Source organism: Onychostruthus taczanowskii, unplaced genomic scaffold (assembly GCF_017590055.1).
Source record: "Onychostruthus taczanowskii isolate IOZ18803 unplaced genomic scaffold, ASM1759005v1 scaffold115, whole genome shotgun sequence".
Classification (NCBI taxonomy): domain Eukaryota; kingdom Metazoa; phylum Chordata; class Aves; order Passeriformes; family Passeridae; genus Onychostruthus; species Onychostruthus taczanowskii.
This window is the reverse complement of record NW_024498183.1, coordinates 873,551-893,794: the sequence shown is the minus strand read 5'-3', so window position 1 is coordinate 893,794 and position 20,244 is coordinate 873,551. Positions and strand designations below refer to the sequence as shown.

The window sequence follows — 20,244 nt, the reverse complement described above, 5'->3', positions numbered from 1 at the left end:
TTTTGATCTTAGCAGCTTCAGACAATAAAAATGAAAATGTCATTTGAGATTAGTTCAAGTATTTTTAACAGTGTTGCTCAAAGAGGAAAAGAGCAGAGTAGTCAATGTTTGGTCAGAACAAGAGAATATGACCTACTTTCATTTCAAAACCAAACACTTGGCCACACAGTTCTTATCTGCATATTTAAGTCTTTCCTGCATCTCTCCTTTGTACCGAACCAGGTGACTGCTGTATCACTGCCTTTATTTGGGAAGGGAAACTCATTCAGAAACATTGTGGTCCTGGTCCTTTTTTGCAGCTCATTATTTTTACAGTTTCACAGCAGGGGAAAGTACACCTCTTTCCACTTGGATCTACATATTGCCAAGGAAAGCATGCTTGGTAGGAAAGACATGTCCTTTATTATGAATGCTGTAGCTGAGAGCACCTTTGTCATCCATACTCAACCACTGAGTTATTAAGAGCATTGGACTGTGTTACACAGAGAAAAAGATAAAAATAGGGTGTCTGACGCATGCATCCCGTGTTGCACGCCAGGAAACTGAATCGCTCTTCCACTTAGTACAGTACCCCAGAGCATACATGGAAAATATGCATGAATATGAACATGCGAGATCTTTCCTCACCAAGAAAAATGCTCAGTCACCCTTTTTCCCATCCCATTTTACACTGATCGTGTTTGATATTCCCTTTGACTGCTGGCAAACCTAACAGCCTAAAGTCCCACAAATGTGCTTTTACTGCCACTGCTCCTCACTGTTGAACCTGTCTCCCTTGTTTTGAGGGAACTGTGGAATATTCTTATTGCACTCAGCTGGCAGTAAGCGGGATCTTGCCCATTCACCAGACATCTGCAGCATGCTGAAAACTCCCAAGGCTCAGCACTGTCTGTCATGGAAATAATGCACTGGGTGCATGGTCTAAAATAAGTCATTCACGGTATGTGCCCCTTTAAATGTTAATCCTTGCATCGCTTTCTTTTATTGCTTCTGTTGGCATACACAATTATGTGACACAATATAAAAGTAAATAATGTGATGCAATGGGTAAAGCTCAAAAGGAAATACAAATTAGAGATCAGATGTTTCCTAACACAGAATACGACATAAAACTTACAGTGATGTGACTGTGAATTTTTCTTATTTTGTGGAGAGAAAAATCTAGCATATAGCAATTACATGAGTCTTTCTGGATGTTTCTAGCGCTTTCTAAGTCAGGGAGTAAGTGACTTTGGGTAATGGATCAAAAAAAAAAGTATAAGTGACTTTGGGTAATGGATCCAAAAAAAAAGTATGGCCCTGCTCTAGGACAGGGCCTTTTAAAAAAGCAAACATTAATTTAGCTTGATGATTACAAACCTTAAAAAGAAATGCAAAACATGCAACTGAGATCTCATTGTTTATTTTCCAGCATGTGAACACTTTTCATGGGAAGGCAGGTGTGCAAAGCTGAGGACTATGGGTGTTTGATTGCCTCCTGGTAGGAAACCTGTGGGAAAAGCGCAAGCTGAGGCTCAGCATTAGATTACAAGCTATGGCAGCAGGCAAGTTCAGATTTAAAGATAAAGCCTGAAATAGCAGAACCCAGTGCAAGACCAACATTTTTGGTCCTCTTTGCCTGTATTCAGTAGAACATATGGGTACCTTGGTGTGCGATTTTGCTTTTGCTGAATTGAGGTTTGAGTTACTCGCTAGTCTATTTTTACATTTTAAGCGTCCTTGTAACTCAATATGTGTTTGTTTTAATTTTACACTCTCCATAAAAAGCATCCTCCATGACGACTTGGAGAAGTGACCGCTGGCAATGCACAGAAATTTATTTGCCTGGCATGTCACACTGTCTTACTTTTCCCCCTGCAAACCCATGTGCTGGTCTTCACCAAAAATACCCTGGGATACCTTGTGTCTCCTTCCTTAACTAAGCTTTGCTGCTGAGGCTCTGGAAATGGTGAGGCAGGGAAGATCAGCTTGGGACAAATCCAGGTCACTCTACCAGCCCTGCTCACACACACTATTGGAATTAATGAGCAGCCAGGCTGTCATGGGAGGGGAACAGGGTGGTGATGAGTCAGTGGCTTCCCTGTGGCCACTGACTGTACCAGGAGCACACCTGTGATCACCCACCTGCAGCTCAAGCTGCATGTCTGTCTCTGGGGGAGAAAGCCAGGAATCCCTCTTTGTGCAGCATAGTGCTGATGTGTGTGTCAGGGGCTATAGAAATGGGTGTTCCATGTGAAGCTGGAGGGAGGTTCACAGCCCACGACATCCTACTGAAGGCAGCGTACAGGCATGGCTCTGCTTTTCTCTCTCTGTTGTTTTGCTGATAGTGCAGATTTTCAAACTGCTACTAATGTGTTTCCAATTTTACAATTCTGGCATGGAACCCTCATATCAATCATATCATATCATATAATGTCACAACCCCCTGGCTCTCAGCTGCCTTCATATGATGTCTCAGGAATGCAGAGCTGATAAAACAGTGTAGAAAGGCTAGAAATGAGCCTTCTCCTCCTCCTATTCCTGCATCCTTCCAGCATTCATGTGCCTTAGGTAAGGATATAAAAATTGCTGCACCAAATCAAACAAAAATGCTTCTTTTCTCTTTGCTTTTCTGACCAAAGTGTGGGGTGAAAAATTTACAGTGTTCCCGATTGGCAATGGAAGATGTGTCTAGGCTCATTGTCCTCCCTTCCTCATGCATCATTCACTGTGGTACCTGAAACTTTGCCACTATGAATTGCTGTTGCCACTCACCATGTTTGATAGTGGAGGGAGGGCTTTGGGCCTCCAGAATTTCACCAGTCTCAAGGAGTAAGTGATTCAAGATCTTTGTTTTTAATAGCATTCCTGCTATCAGATGGTAAAATACCCTAGAGAGATAACATGAAATTGCTTTGTAAGATTTAAGGAGAGTGAAAATAGACAAAATACAAATATAAGCAGGATCTGATACATGGGTTTCACCACTTGCTTTCAGCTTTATTTAGCTTTGAACTTGCATGTACCTTAAAACTAGTGTTGCTTCTTACCAAATTATGGAAAGTTTTGAGCTTCCATGTTCAGTGATGGTGAGCATGCCCAAACCCATGTGAACTCATGCCCAAACCCATGTGAACCATTCACAGTGGAACCTAAACCTACAACAAAGTGAGCAGGTTTGCTCTGGGATGGGGCATCTCCTGGGACAGTGCACCTTGCCCACATTCCTCTCTCCTATAGTTTCTACATCTTCCCTTCCCTTGGGACAAAGCTTCACCACTAACCCCTGTAAGATGACTGCTTTTGTGGAACTCGTTTCCCAATGTCAGGTGGCAGCCACAAGTGGGACGTTGTCTGGGGACTCCAAAGCAGTGGGAACCATGAGTAGCTTCTACAGGAGATGGTGTGGATGAGGTCAGGCTCTGCTCCCTCCACCTCCTGTGGCAGAAATGTTGTCATCAGAGCAGTCCCTGTAATGTGGATGAGGTTCAACCCAGGCCCAAGAGCTTCGATGAGATTTTTGTGTGATTATAACAAGAATTTGACACACATGGTTAGCTGCTAATCATGTACATGTGATCTGTCTCCATGCATCCAGGAGGTATTTACCAGCATAAAAATCAGGTAATGAGGTCACAAGCAGCAGACTGCTGCTGCATGAAGGATGTCCAAGGAAGGATGGGGATGGGTGAGCTGTGTCCTTTCCATCTGCAAAATCTGTTGGTTTTGCATCCCTCAGTACTGTGAAGGAACATCGAGTTCATTGTGTTTTTCTGCTGAACACTGCAGCAGGATTTATGCAAAGTTTTCTGTGGATGTAGCAGGAGTACTCAAAAGTTCAGCCCATCTAAAGTGCCTCAGGTCCTTTAGGATAATGAGACATTTTGTGAATGTACCTTTTTATTGTACCAATATTACATTACAGGAAAAATGGAAGGGGGAACCTTAACGCATAGCACCTGTCACAAGTTCTCTCCTTGAATTAGGCTCTCCTGCTTATAAAACTTTAATTGATTCCTAGCAGTTTATGTGCGTGGCGCTCAGTGGGCGTTTTCTGTTCTCTTGCCAGCTCCATGGTTACTTAGAAAGCGAGCCGCTCACGCTGCAGCTGTTCATTGGGACTGCAGACGACCGCCTGCTGCGACCCCATGCCTTCTACCAGGTTCACCGGATCACCGGCAAGACCGTTTCCACCACCAGCCATGAAACAATACTTTCCAACACCAAAGTCCTGGAAATTCCACTTCTTCCAGAGAACAACATGAAAGCAATGTAAGACCAAGGCACCATGTCTGACTCCTAGCAGTTTTGTCTTGGTCAACTCACTTAATTTCTTTGGGATTTGTTTTTTTTCTTTTTGTACAGTTTTCCTTTTACTGTCTTTTTTTTTTTTTTATTTCCCTACATTTCTCTCTGTAATAGGTTTTCACAACTTATGCTGAGACAAATTGCTGCTAATCAGCTTAACAGCAAAACAAACTGCACAAATATTTATGACAACTGATTTGCTTTCATTCTAGAGTTTCAGCCAATGTGCTTATTTGCCATTTAAAATAAGTATCTCGGTTACTGAGCTGTAAATATCTCCTACCTCAGCTCCTGCATTTAGTTTCTAAATATGACACCTGTTGCTCCTATACGCACTAGCACAAGGAACAGAGCTGATTAAAATTTATCTTTGGATGTCAAAGGAAACTCTTAGAGAGCATTTCCAAGTACCCTCGTGGTTTTTCTGAGACGAATAAAACCACTCATTTCTCACATAATAAAACTCAGCATTTTTCATGGCACTTGCTTACAAGCAAATCTTGCAGAACTAAGAGTTACCTCTGAGAACCTTTATTCAAAGGGGATGCAGTTTACAGATTGAGTTGTTAAACTGGGCTAAGTTTAGTGCTATGCAGAAAAACAGGCATGGTTGTCTTAGGATATCTGGGTGATAATTAAGTGCCCTGTAGGTCCATTAAACATCTGCAAACATTGTTATAGGATGGTATATCAAGGTTAAAATAGCCTTCTGTGTAAGTGATATACGTGAGACCTTCCACACTACTTTATCCTGTCCACTCTGTACCCCTCCCTCAAATCAGCCTACCCCCTATCTGAGTTGTCTCCCTGCTTCATTCAAATCATCCTAACCATTATCTGAAGTGTCTGCCTTGGGAGGAATTTGTGTGTGCTTGTGTGCAAGTACAGCTCTTAGTGTATGTATAAATATAAATGTATTCATATTTATATATAGATGCATGCACCTTTGTGTGTGTATATATAGGAAGATAGAAAGCAAGCAAGAAATCCTGGCCATCACCGAATCAATTACCATGGGAAAATCACAATTTCACTCCTTGTTTTTCATACAGTTTTCCTTGCCTTAACAAAGTGGAAAATGCTGTCAGACACCTGAAGTCCTTCCACACATAGTGGTTATTAGAAGCTGGTTTGCAGTGTCATGTACAGCATGCCCTGGAGTGCCTCATGTAAATTGGAGAGCCAGTATATGTTTAGCTGCATTGCCAGCTGGGCTTAGAGAGATCACTCAAGACCTGAGAATCTCTCTCAGTGCATTGTGTTAAAAGTCATGACAAGCCTTCAAAATTATTGGCCCTGTTTGCTGCCATCATAAGTTGGTGGGGCTGCATTGGGGTTAAGGAAATATCACCAATTTATACCCACGCAGTATTTATCTGGCACTTTATTTATCCAGTTTGAATCATGTTTTTGGCCGTCTAGGAACATTATTACCATTTCATTCATCTTTCTCCCTAAAATAAAGGTAAGTTACACAGCTTGGGAGCCAAGCTGAATATTTTTGTGGCATGTGTGCCAGACTGTGGTACAGCTCACACAAGAATCACAAACAATGTTTTGGCATATATAGATAGGCCTTACATGTCAGTAGTCTAAAACCTCATGTAACACTACCAATGAATTGAAATTTGGAGCCAAGGATTTTTCTCACACTTTGTGTTCAGGCCTTGATTCAGTGCTACACCAGAGCTCATCTGCCCGTTTAAACTTTTGCACATTTAGCTGTTCCTATTGACTTCAGATTTCAATGTCAGTGACTTTACAAGTTTGAATTTAAATACTTTTTCTTCTCTGAACATTTAGGTATGAATTGTACATCAATAATTATTCAATTTATAAGTCTTGCTGTAAGAGATACAAAGTGGAGAAGTGCACCATTTCTTCCATACCTTATGGATCTTTGCACAGAATTTTGACATGGGTACAAATACTCTGTATTCTTATACAGAGTATAAGAATTCTTATGTAATTCTTAAATAATTATTACGGCTTCACCTGCTAATAAGCATTGTTGGAAATCTTTAATACTTGCATTAATTTCTTTGATCATATCAGCAAGGGCATTTTTTAAATTCTGAAATCCACACTGGAGAAAAAATGCAGATCAAAACCATGCTGCCATAGTGCTTATTTGCAGTTTGCTTCAGAAGAGGATCTTCAAAGGTCTGGAGGGGGGAATTAAACTCTTTGAATAATAAAGTTAACTATGCATACTCAATGTAATAAAATGCATGCCAGAGACCAGTACCCAGAAGAAATTGCCATGTAGCCTTTGTAGTCATGGCCAAGGCAGAGGTATTTTTGCTGTGGGTTTTTGAGTGCGTGTGTTTATATGTCATTTGCTCTGGGAGCTTCTTCTGTTGAAATATTCTTTGACAAAATCCTGACTTGTAAACTCATCCAGGGGAAAAACCAAAGTTAAAAAACTAAAAAAGAGAGTGAGGCCAGAAATTGTAGTAGTTGTATCTCATGAAAAGCACGTTGTTCCCTAATGTGGGGAGAGGACTCTGAATTTAGTTTTTTTCATGCAGAGCTTCAGCTCAGCGCTCAGCTTGGGAGTATTTCCAACTCATTGAAATACAAACAAATTGACAGTAGAATTAACCTCAGGGAGAGGTGTGCTCATTAGTAAGAATTTCAGTACTTCACCCTAGATTGAAAATCTTGTCAGATTTTTGTCTAAATTAGTTGTAACAAGTAAAATTCTAAGTAGTCTGGCATTCTAAGTTAGTAACAGTTTCTGCACTGCTGTCGCATCCCACTGACTTTCCTAGTCTTGCTGTTTCTTTGGGCTTTGGTTTATCTTGAATTACAATCCTTACAGAATGTGTTGGGGAATAAGGGTCCTTTAGATTTTCTTCCTCTGGGAACTGAGGTAATGTCCTAAATTTGTGTGCTTTACAGCAGCCACTACCTGCTGCTACCGTTAGCCCCAGCTCTGCTGCTTGGGGGAGTGCAAGTACTAAACAAGGTCTGCTGCATTCAGCCTGGTCATTGGGTTGTGCCTGGTGCAGTTTTTTAAGAAGAGCATGCAGGAGAGAGAGAGATAAGATATTGCACACTCGTGTCTTCCTGAAGTCTTCTTGAGATGAATTGAATTGCCCTGTGTTTCCTTTTGGATAGCATTGACTGTGCTGGGATATTAAAGCTCCGGAACTCTGACATTGAGCTGCGCAAGGGAGAGACAGACATCGGTCGTAAGAACACGCGTGTGCGTCTGGTCTTCAGGGTTCATATCCCACAGGCCAATGGCAGGACCCTGTCCTTGCAAGTAGCCTCCAACCCCATTGAGTGCTGTAAGTAGCAACAAACATCCTCCTCTTGCTGGATATTATCAGAAAATCTTTTTAAACAATAAGGTTGAAAAGGGTGTCTAAGTTCACTGTTAACTCAGCACTGCCATGTCCACACACTTTTTGAACAGTTTTTAACTTTTCTGCCCCATATGCAGTCTGTCTATACCAACATGCTCTACATTGGTTTTGCTTTACCTGTCTAGTTAGTGAACTTTAATCTGTTTTCCAAAAGTACATAGTTTACGCTGAGAACAGAATATATGTGTCTTAGGAAAAAATGTGTTGCTTTGTGCATTGAGTGCTGTAGAAAAACACACACTTACAAGTAAAGAACAGTTAAACTAATAGTAGACCTGGGAGTGACAGGCCCTTTGGTTTTGGTGACTCCTTGTCATAAAGGTAACTGCTGTAGAAGTTTTGGGAAACATCTCTCATATCCTATTTACTCTGTCTCCTCATCATAAAGCAAAAACCAGCAAACTAAACCCCACCCCCTCTGATGAGGAGCTAGCAATATACTGGCCTGCAGCTTCAGAAAACCTCCAGAAACCAGGTTTCTGCACTGAGGTCTCTTTGAATGAACAGCCTGTATTTTATCTGATACACTGGGACACTGTTCAAAGATACCTATATAATTTTTGGTCTCTAAGCCTTGTCAGCCTCCCCCACACAAAAGAAATCATATCTGCTTTGTGTAGCTTTAACAGTCCAGCATAAGTGGTGGAAGCTGAATTTCAGTCTAACTCCCAATGCTATTTTGATTGGCTTGATGGACTGAAACAATTTTTTAGGGTTTTGTTGAATTCCATTCACAAACTGGATCTTTCTGATGCTGACAGAGTAAGGGGGGAGACTTAACATCTGGCAGGTATGTGAGGGGTGGGCTCTGCCACAGGGAATGGGGAGGAAGGCCTGACCATTCCTAGCTCCATTCATGCTGGAGGGCAAAGCAAAAAATGTGAGGAGTCATGGTTTCATCCTGCAATTGAAGTTTATGAGAGCTTTTCAGTTGCTACACAGCAGGATAAAGCACAGTTTGAATCTGTCCTGACCTGATCTGTGCAAAAGTACCAAGCTCATGGAACCACTAAATGTGAAGCTGATTGGATTTGTGTCAGGGTACTGCCACTTTGAGTGTTGCGTAATGAGCAAAAGCATGGCACATGCCTGCTGAAAGAAGTGGAAAACAGGAGAAAAAAATAAGTGCTAGTGTTATTTCCAGCACAGATTGTGGAATAAGCTGGTGCCAAAAATTTCATACATTTTTAGTGCATGTGACATGAGAAGGAACCATATAATCTGGATAAAATGTCACATTGTCCCTTGAAGCAGCACTGTTCATGTCCCACAGTTGTGGGGGGGCTAAAATTTGTGCCACAAGAATACCAGATTCAGTTTACATGGATCCATGTGTGCTTGGGCACATTTGGAAATAGTCTTTCTAAAGTGTGAGCTGCTGCTGGATCACAAGGGCCCATGGCTGCTGCTGCTTCAAGACAATTTGTAGAATTGACAGTAGGGTCTGTATTGACTGAAACAAATTTTGGACATGCATTATTACCTTGTCGTGTACCTTGTAAACACACAGCATATAGAGTGAGAGAAAATGATTTAAAATAAATGAATTTCCATTAAAATACACTTTGCAATATAGTACATACCAAGCTGAGTTTTAAAACACTTGTTCTCTGTGAGTCTTTTGAATCTGTACTGCTGTTTAACGCTATTGTTTACAATCAAAGCACTTGAAAATGAACCATGTTTCCTGTAAACCTTGTGACCTTTCTTTGTTTCTGTATCAAACGCAGCTTATCTTATGAGGGTAAGCATTAAGTTACTTACCAATGCAGTATTTACTTTTTTGTGTGTTCGTGGTTGCCTTTTCTTTTTTTTTTTTTTTTTAAATCTTCTTTATAACTCTCCAGCTCAGAGATCTGCCCAAGAACTGCCTCTGGTGGAGAAGCAAAGTACCGACAGTTTTCCTGTTACTGGAGGGAAAAAAATGGTACTGACTGGTCATAACTTTCTGCAAGACTCTAAAGTCATCTTTGTGGAGAAAGCACCAGGTATGTCTTTTCAATCTAGACTCCAATCTGCCTTCCCCCTCACCCTGTTTGTGTCAAATGATGAAAGCACAAATATGGTAATGACATTTTCTTCTGCACGTAATGTGTTTTCCATGTCACTGGGCAAAGCTGTGGAAAGGATCTGAGCCATGCCTAATGCTGAGGTTTCACACTGTGACAACTGTACTTACAGGTAGACAACAGAGATGTTGAAAGTCAACCTTTGGCGTTTGTTTATTGTAGCAAACCATAAGAGTAGCATGCAGGACCTGTGAGAGGGGTTTGAAATCTCTGGTGCCGTGTCCTCCTAAATCCTGTAGCACAGTGCATCTTCTTAAACATTTCTGTAATTTGTGCTGCTGCTGGTGTGTCTCCTGTGGCATTTACAAGGCGCTGGCTGAGGAGGACTTGAAGTACACACATTCGTTTGAAGGACAGGTTTACCTGGAGGACTGAGGGAAGGACTGAACACAACTTCCCCTTGCCCAGCACTGCTCCTGCGGTGCCGTGGTGGTGGGACTGGTTCTCCTGGAGAAGAGTCGCAGGCCGGGCTGAAACAAGGGAAATGCATGGAGTGGGAGCTGGGGCTGGCGCAGGATGTGCCTGCAGGAACGGTGGATCACAGGGTGACAGTGCCTAATGGGTGTGAATGCCCCCCGCGGGAGTAAGCAGTGGCAGTGGAGCTGGGAGTCAAAGTCAGGCCCTGGAACGAGACTGCTAAGGATAGTTCTGAGTCTTGTTTTGGAAAGGGTTTCCCTGGTGCTGGCACAAGCTATGAATTCCTCAGCTGCCGGCTGAGCCCCCTACCCCCACCCCGAATTTAAAACAGTCTTGGGCACTCCTCAGGCCGCCTGCACCAGCTTGGACAGTGCGCCTGTTTAACCCTTTATGTCCACGAGGTTCCCACGCTGCTCTCCTGCCCACGGCCCCTACCAGCACCACAGGAACTTGGGCCATGGGGCAGGATGGCAGGGAAAGCAGGGGAGGCTCCGGAGGCAAAGGCACCCAAGTCTTTGGGCTTAGCAAGCTCAGGACAAAAGCAGAAGACTCCCATGAAATTCCCCAACAGAATCCTGGTTTGATGAGGTTTAAGTTGCCAGAAGTGCCTGGGCAGAGGTAATGCCTTGGCTTCTCGGAGAGAGCCAGTTGGCACATTTCTGAGAACCCCTAGCACTGCAGCGCACACTGTGAGCATGTGGCTGTGACATCAGCAGAAACATCCTTTTTGTTTCCTAAGAAAGTTTAAAAAAAATGGGAAAAAGGTCGTATTGCAATTTAAAAAAACTGAATTCTGTTCTCTGTGTTCCTCCCAGGGGGGAAGAAAGTTAATGTCTCCTTTACTTTAAACTTCCTTTGCTGCACAGAACTGGGTTAGTGTGACATGTCAGGAGTCCTTGATTTGTCTCATTAAAAGAAGGAAACCACATTAAAGGGTGCCTTCCTTAATACTTATTTCCTTTCCTCTTCCTTTTTTGAGTTGGAAAATTTTAAGTATTCTGAAGGATTGTGATTGTGATGCTGTTTGCTATGTGTGTTACCACAGCATTGATCTGAACACTGTCTCCCTGCTCCTATATTCCTATACTACATTAGGTACACTAAAAGCAGGATATTCACTGTGTAATTTTCAATTACAGAATTTAAGGTTCTGCCTTTTTTTAGTAGTCTCAATGTACATTTGTTGCAGTTTCAGGGCAGTACAGCCTGCAGGGGCTGAGCCCTTAGAGTCAGTGTAGTGTCTCCAGGAGCTGTAATAATTGTGTCAGTAGAAGTGACACACAAAAAGCAAAGCTGCTGGCTAATCTGGGCTGAGCAATTTTTAAGGCTTCCATGGTTTGTGTGCTATGCTGCCTCACACAGCTCGATGCATCGGAAGCAAACAAGAGCAATGTATCATTACCTTAGTGGCAGACTGCTCTGGCTGGATTTTTGAACAGTCGCTGTATTTAATGTCAAATGAGCAAGCATTAGCAGCCTTCACTTTTGTAAATCAGCATGGGGTGTTTCTTTCCCTTTCAGCTCTTGAACATCAGTGAAAGTAGGTCAAGAGAAGGAGCACCAGCATAGTTTCTCTTTCTCTTAGAGTGCTGGTTATAAACCTCTGTGATTAGCTGGAGACATTCATTAGTTTTGCTGCTATTACCACTTTTGTTTTTGAATTTGGAATGTTAATCACATTCCTAGTAGGTAGCAGCCAAACACAGCTATTACAGAGTAATAGATCAAAGTAATAGATCATTGTGCTCATAAAGAAAATTTATCTTTTGTATAAAATCTAAATATTGTACTACTTCAACTCATGTCTTCAGTCCTTACTCAGAGTCCCCAAGCTGAGAGGCAGTCTCCTGGAGCTTGTCTAATTCCTCCTAGTCTGCATACTTAATTGGATAATGAAAGGAGTTTGAGAACACTTTTTGTTTGCCTTTTCTTTCCCCAGCTTTCCCTAAGTCTGCTGAGTGCATTGTGGTCTGCTGAATGTTTTTCCAAGCATGCGTCCCAAGTTTTCAGTCTTCAGGGCTAGCCCTCAGCTGTTGTAGGCTCTGGAGGAATGGCATTATCCTGGCCTCCTTTGGTGGGGGAGTCAGTCTGAGCAGTGACTCATACAAGAGGGAATCCCTGAAGAATGATCAAATCAATCTTTCTGCTGGGGCGGCAGTGGCTTCCAAAAGTGGGCTTTTAGCTTAACCCCTTGCTAGCTGCTGTTCAGCCAAGAAGCATATGAAACAGAGCAAAACAAACTTTGCAGCCCTGTGACTCTGTCTTACACAGGGAAAATGGGGTATCTAGGGGGTGAAGGCATGGCACACTGAAAGGACCACAGGAGAAATGCTGTGAGGACCTTCTCTAGAACAAGAACTGCTCATGGTGAGGTCAGGCACAAGGCACCCCTTTGGATAAATAATGAGAGTTCAGAAGTGGACTAGAATTTGCTCAAGATTCTACAGTACCATAAAAAAGTTCTTACGCACTGATGTGAGGCCTTATTTTGCCAGATTTTGGGCAATATTCTGGTGCTTGCACATCAGATCATATTTTCCAGTGATGAGCAATAGTATAAAATGACTGTCGAAGCAACTTAGTAGTAGTGAAAATGTGAATGTTAAACGTACTTCAAAAGGTTCAATTCAATTCAAATTCTGAGTTCTTTTAAATTCAAAATTTCCTTAGACTGGAGAGTCCCACAATGACTTTGCTTAAAAATTACACTAATAATTTTTTTTTATCTTCTTTCACTTTCTGTCTTTGTAGTCATGCGTTTCTCTTCCTGAGGTTCAGAAGTGTCTTGTGCATGTCATGGTTGTTGAGTGCCACATTGAGGATGGCCAACACCTGTCTGTTTGTCACCAGAAGAATCAGTACTTCGTAAAATATTGAAAAGTCTGCAACTCCTTACTAGCCAGGTCCCTTGATGTTTGTAGGCTGGGGGTTGTTGTGGCAGCAAGGTGTGCATTTTAGATACAAAAGCAGGTGAAATGAAATTGGTGTTTGTTAGCTATGGCAGGAAGTGTTTGGCTAGGAGTGAAAATGCTTCCTGTTAACATTTGCATCTGCGTGGATCATGATCTGGAATTATAACAGAAGACTGACTTAGTTACTTAAAACTTTAAAACTTTTTTTTTTTTTTTGTAGATTATAAATGTACCAGGCAACAAAAATCTTGAGGGAAGTTCAGAAAAAGCAGAGATGCTTAAAGAGTGTGTTTTAGGGATTGCATATCTATCAGCAACCTTTTTTTGATAATGCTTTCTGCAAACACTGTTTTCAAAGCTATTTTTTTTAAGGTAATGAGCTACTAAACACAGAGCAGCACAAAACCCTAACTAACCGAAACGACCAGACACTGGCTCTTAATATATCAGATTATGATCAGTGATCTATAAAACTGATCACTGCACTGTTTTCATCCCTCGGTCCACAAAATGTATCATGTAACTGATGAGTGAAAGCTCAGTGATGACACACAAACCCAGTTTCCCAAGGGACAATGCACAGGAAAGTTATGGGTATGTTACCGTAAATTATGGATTATAGCTCCAGGCATGCTGTAGGATATTTTGGGATAAAGCGTGTTTTGGGGGTTAGAAAAAGTCTCGTATTGAGATCTGAAAAAATTAAACTACCTTGAAAATCCCTCCTTGCTCAAAAATCGCTCTTTACTCCTGTAGCTTTTAACACTGGAACTAACTCAAGTATTTCCAGACTTCACAGATTTGGCCAAGTCTAGGCATACCTAAAAGATCAGGTTAAACTGACAAAATCTTTATAATCAATTTTTGACCTCTGGGCAGAAATCGTCATTGGATTTATTATTATTATTATTAAATTATCATAGGGTTGAGTTGCCACTAGTTAAGTCAGAGCTCCAAACCGATTTCTTTGCTTGTGTGCTTTGTGACGAGAGCTCAGGGCTAGGGTTTTAAAGAGTGAAAAGGCAGAAATGTAACATCCAACTTTACTATGGGATTAGTTTCTCAAATAACACTGACTTTGGTACTTTAACTCTGGGCTGTTAATGTTGAGAGCCATTTTGTCCTGGTCAAAGGCGATGTCTGATCTTCCCTGTAACAAATGCCCCTCCCTGAAGATGCATCACTCTCTTTGATGGACATTTGTAGTGTTCACAATGCGTCTGAGTAAGTCCAGACTTAGAGACTTCAACGGTTTTGAACAACTTGTTAATTACTCAGACTTCAGCAGTAATCCTGGCACCTGCACAGTTCTGTAACTAATTGCATAATATCCTCAGCTATTGTACTCAAAGTCTTTGACACTCAAAGTTCCTGAAAGATGGTAAAATAAACATGTGTAAGCAACATTTCCTCCAGGGTTTCTTCTTTTTGAATATATCAAACAATTAGGAAGCTTTTCAGATTTAGTTATTGCTTCAAATTCTTCATTCTGCTGTTGTTTTTGTTTTGTTAAATGGATTTTTCTGTCAAAACTGTTCCTCCTCCCTGCTGAACAGGTTTTGCTCTTAGAACACGAAGGTGTTGATGTGTAGTAGTTATAACTAGGGCAGTTGAAAGATAACGGGTGAAATCACTAATACAATTTTTAAAATATATTTATGCCAAAGGAAATCATAACTTTCTGTGAGTATTTCAGATGGGAAAACTTAACAGTTTGCCTCCTGTTAGATGTGTGGTTGAGCTCAGTCGGCTGAATTTTTGCACAAGAAAAATGTGATTCAGAAAAGAAGGAAGCTGGATTAATATAACTGTCCACTCTAGCATTTCAGAGTTTTCTTGTTCCTCTCAAATTTCTCTGTCTCTGGCAAAAACTAGAATCAATCAGTTGCTGCCTTAAGGTACAATTGTCAGTCTTATAAATTCAGTTCTATTTCCCACATGTTGTGTGAGCAGAATTTACCTTGTGACATGGCAGGTAACTCAAACACAGTCCTTTAGCTTCAGCAAAACTTACAAAAAGTTCTGGAAAGTGATATGTTGACAAAACATTTGAGTAGCATGTGAATGGAACGGATGTGTTGAGGAAGCATGTGGGCTTTTTGGTTTGACTCAGATACGCTGTGGAGCTTAGGGTTTGGAGTCTGTTTTGACGTGATGTGATGGGATGGTGAGATGGGTGACCTGAGTCTTGGCCGAGGTTCACGTGGTAAAAGATCTCACATTCTCAGAGATCTTTCCATTGCTCTTTCCATTGCCAGTAGCAGTCTGGGGGGCAACTGGCCAAAAAGGGGTCATGTTTCACACCAGTAATCATACTGTAGCTCACGTAATAAATAAGCAAGTGGCAAAACTCTCTTTCCCCCTCTAGTCAGATAGACAGATACTACTTAATTTTTTCTTTATCTGTCTGTTTATCCAAGTTCAGGACACACGTTCCAGTTGGCAGTGAGCAATTGCATGCTGACTCATGCGCAGTGAGGTTAAAAATTCGGGAAACTAGATAAACTGGAAACTTCAAAGGCATACAAGTTGGGAGCATGGAGTTCATGTGAAGGTCACTTGATTCTAGATCCTAGAGATGTATTGATAGCTGAAGGGGTTTCTGGCCACTGCCCAGAAATAGATATCTTTAGGCGAATTGTGTCATCAGATGCTGGAGTCATTTGATGGTGGAACCCTTTCACGCGCACAGAGGAGTAGTGATGCAGCTTGTAGGAAATGTCAGCACGTTTCAGTTTTTCCTGGCTGTTTAGTCTAGGGAATGGTGAAGACAGAGTGGGACAGCAGCCATACACATGAGATGGTGTCAGCAGCAGCAAGTCTCATCCAGGGTGTTGCTCTCGCAGTGAAGAATGAGATCAATCAATCACAGATACTTACTGTGGACAACAAAGAAATAAGGAATAACCACATGGTCTCAAAAGTCACTTGTCAGAGTAATCCTGTAAATTTTTTATTATTATAGAAAATGTGGCTGAATGCTTCAAGTTCATTCTTTCATATCTCCCAGACGAAGTGGCTTCAAGCAGCTGTATCTGTGCAATCAAAGCTTTGTCTCTGAACTTTTACAAGTCCAAGATTTCAAATAGTTTTGACTGTTACTGTTCTAGTAGGACTGTCTGTCCAAACACAAAGGAATTCACAGCCCTTACAGGAAATCTGAGTCTAACGAAGTGATCAGTGCCTAAAGACAGTGGAGGAAAGAAGTATGGTAGGTTGACCTTGGCTGGCTGTCAGGTGCCCACCAAGTGGGTCTCTCACTCCTCCTCTTCAACAGGACAGGGGGGAGAAAATAAGATGAAAAATCTTATGAGTCAAAATAAAGACAGGGAGATTGCATATCAGTTACTGTCACGGGCAGAATGGGCTCCATTTGGGGGAAGTAATTTATTGTCAATTAAAAATAGAGTAGGATAGTGAAAAACAAAGGTAAAACTGAAAACCACCTTTACCTTTGTCTCCCTTCCCAAGCTCAACTTCACTCTTTCATTCCTGACTTCTATTTCCTCTCCCTGAGTAGCACAGAAGATCAGGGAATGGAGGCTTTGGTCAGTCCGTAACAGCTCCTCTTTACCATTGCTTCCTTCCCATACTGTGCCCTTGCTCCAGTGTGGGGTCCTCCCATGGCAGACAGTCCTTCATGAACTGCTTCAGCATGAGTCTTCTCCATGAGGTTCTGTCCTTCAGGAAGAACCTGCTTCAGCGTGGGTGCCCTGCAGCCATCATTCCTTTGAGAAAACCTGCTTCTGCCTGGGTTCCCCTTCACAGGCTGCAGCTCCTGCCAGGAGCACGGGCTCTGACTGGCTGCATGTGGATTTCTGCTCTCGTGTGGTTGTCCCTATGGGCTGTGGGAGCACAGCTGCCTCACCGTGGTCTTCCCCTCAGGCTGCAGGGGAATCTCTGTTCTGGCTGCTGGAGCACCACTTCCCCCTCTTTCACTGTGGCGGGGGTGGGGGGGATCTGCAGGGGTGTTCCTCTCACTTACTCTCACTCCTCTCTCGCAGCTGCTGCAGTTTTTTTCCCCTTCTTAAGTATGTTGGCAAAGAGATTCTGCCAGCTTTGCTGATGGGTTCAGGTTTGGCCAGCTCAGGGTCCATCTTGGAGCCATCAGGAACTGGTTCTGTCAGACATGGGGCAGCTTCTGGAGTTTTCTCTACCCCTGCAGCACAGCCACTAGCTAGACCTTGCTACGTAAACCAATACAAGGGGATGCCTTCAAAGTTCTGAGTTTTTGGAGGGAATGCCTACCTCTTTTGCAAAATTACAACTTGTGTCTTGTTGCTTTCCTGACATCATTAAGAATTGGTTCATGTCTCAGATGGGTAGCACAGGAAATGTGGCGAGAGCTGAGGGAAGAGGAGCATGTTCCTTTTAGGTCTGTTAAGGAAGTAAGATTACACCTTCAATGTGGAAGAAAATACAATGACATTTAAGACAGGAATAGAGAGATAGATTGTTTCCTAAGTGTGCCTTGTTGCTGGGATGCTGATGTCAAGTCAGAAAACCAAAATATAGCAGGAGGGACCTCTTAAGATTGAGCCTGACCTTCTTGGACAAGAAAAACAAGAAAAGGGACATGAAGGGGACAATGTGATGGAAAAAAATTAAAAATGCTCTTCAAAAGTATCTGCCAAAAAGTCACAAGGAGTTGCCTTAATGGGAAGTTTCTGGAAGTTGAGAAGTTGCAGTCATAGAGTTGAAGCGTTTGTGTCTCAAAAAATAATGAAGAAGGAAGATTTAAAAGCATTTGGATCAAATTTACATCTTAAGATAAGAAATAACTAGAAGTAGCTATAGTACAGGTGGTGGTGTTGGCATCCAGCACAGAAGTAGAGGAAAAGAATTGTTCATGGAAGAAAAATTTGGAACTTGATTTAAACTGGCTGTGAGGTTCATTACTCCAATAGTCTGAGAAAATATGAGACAGATTAGACCGAAGAAGATGAACCAGGAATATTTTACTCAGTTTCAGCTGCAGAGTCACAGGTTCAGCCTACTAGAGTTTCCCAGAGGAAAGTAAAATTGTGAAGACAAGGAGATGACGTGAATGTAATCAAAACCAGAGTGAAGTGCTATCATGACTTCTGGTGGGTGGCTGTGCTGGGTGTGCTTTGCTTGACATGCTGCTCTAGAGATTTTTCAGGGATGTCAAGCTGCAGTTTTACTTGGAAGTTGGAGTCTTAGACCTGGAATTACTTAAAGCTATTAAACAAAACCCTCAGACCAACGATAATTTGAATAGGGGGAGGTGCCAGAGAGCACAAATTGCACAACCAGCTTCCATTCTGCTGAAAATAGTATCTGGCAGGTCTTTCCAATGGTTTTGGCTCAAAATGAACCTCGATCTGTCAGTTGTCAGCACTGTGCCTCCTTTTAATTACCTGGACTAAAATTACATTTCATTTGCAAACACTGGAACTCAGAATAATTGCGTCTGTTAGACATACTGTGGTAAAAGGCAGCTAAAAAGGCCTCACCATTCAGGAAAAGTGAGTCCCTCAACTTTTGGCTTGCCCAGCTGAGCAGCCAGAGAGGAAGCGTGTGCCTGGCACTGACTCCAAAGTACGGTGAGATCCATTTTGTGCTGGATTTTTACACCTGCTTGCTGCATGACATTCTTACTGTTAATTCAAGGTAAAGAAGGGAGAAAAAGTAACTCGAGAGTATCAAATTGGTGGCAAACAGACCTACGTCTACATGGCACTCAGCTCTGTACTGCAAAAATGTATGGCTGAAGGAGTGGACAAAATACATATGCTGCAAAAATGCTTATGAGAGGACACCAACAAATACAGCACCTTTGATGTGGAAACAAAAATAGGTCATTTATGCCTGAGCCCTGCCACACGTGGACAGAGACATGCCAGTAGGCATGCCAGGGATGGGGAGCAAAGCTGTGGGGAAGTCTCTGTAGCAGCACAGTAGATGGTGAGGAGGGCAGAACATCTGGGGGACTTCCTGGCATGGAAGAGGGAAATAAAGTAAGTGAAAATCAGACCAGCTGTGTGGTCTCATAGCAAAAGTGGTGTAAGAGCAAAGAATAGAGATGAGGGTGGCTGTAGAGGAAATCAGAGACAACGTGCTGGGCAGTAGGCAGGCTATGGCACCAGCTGGAGCTGCACCAGGAAGTAGAGCTGCTCTGAAGGTGGCTCTGGGACTAGGAAGCATCTCGCTACTCACAGGTCCCTAAGAGGCTGAGATCTCAGGAGAACAAAGTGCCTGAGGAGATCAAAGGAAAGGAGACTGAGGAGATCAAAAGAGGTCCTGACCACTTGCAATTCAGATACTTGCTTTCTGCTAGCACACACTGTATTTCTGAATGTTTCATTGCTCTCTTGCCCCATCTTCCCTCTACATCCCATGCCAGACTGCTTGGTTGGTGTTGGTTTCTCCTTAGTGCCTGACCCTTGTAAATGTCTTTAAGATGTATACCTGAGTGTGAGGATAGGTGCAGAATCCCACCCATCTGGTGGGATCCCCTTCCCTTGCTGGTGTCCAGCTGCAGAAACATTGTTTGCAGCAAGACAGCTGTAGGACCAGCTGAGAAAACGGCCCTGACTGCTTGTGGTATCCTCAAATCCAAAAGGCTGCTGCCCCTGCAAAATCTGGCAGCACATACACGTATGCCAGCCCATAAGTGCCAGCTGGTGAGACGGTGCCAGTGGGTCATGCCCAGGACTGCCCTGGGGAGCACTGTCTTCCAAGCAACAGAGCTTCCTCCTCACCTGTTTCATTGCCAGTCCAACCTGCCTTTCCGCTGGAAGCTGATAGCATCTTTGCAGAGAACTGGATAGCTCTTAAGTCTGAATTATGAGACTTTGCCATAGTCTTCATCCTCTTTGCACAGAAACCCATCCATTCCTTCTGAATGTCTTCACAGATCAGTTGTCTCAGTGTCATCAGGGCACTCACCAGGGGTGAAGGCTAGCAGTGCAAGTTGAAAGCTTTCAAATTCTTAGTTCCTCAGGGATTTAAATATGCATTATTAGAGCCAAATACAGCCTTTGCAGAGCACCTCAAAGTGACGCTGCATTGCATCTGTGCCCTGCCTGTTGTGGACATGTTAAAGTAATCTGGGCTGTAACATAGGAATTATTGTTCAGGGTAATCTCACAACACATTAATCAAGTAGTGGGTTCCTTTGGGAGGGTAGGGCTTGTTTCACCATTTTACTTGGAATAAATG

The 20,244-nt window shown here is 42.5% G+C and overlaps 1 protein-coding gene across 6 annotated transcripts in view; it reads left to right on the top strand.

Moving 5' to 3' along the window:
* NFATC1 (nuclear factor of activated T cells 1) overlaps positions 1–20,244 on the top strand; it is a 110,822-nt gene that overhangs the window by 39,734 nt on the left and 50,844 nt on the right. For all 6 annotated transcript variants that reach the window (XM_041427518.1, XM_041427516.1, XM_041427514.1 and 3 more), the window contains exons 4-6: positions 4,049–4,251; positions 7,411–7,583; positions 9,509–9,649. In XM_041427518.1, the coding sequence (XP_041283452.1) occupies positions 4,049–4,251; positions 7,411–7,583; positions 9,509–9,649 (517 nt within the window). The remainder of the gene's footprint in view (positions 1–4,048; positions 4,252–7,410; positions 7,584–9,508; positions 9,650–20,244) is intronic.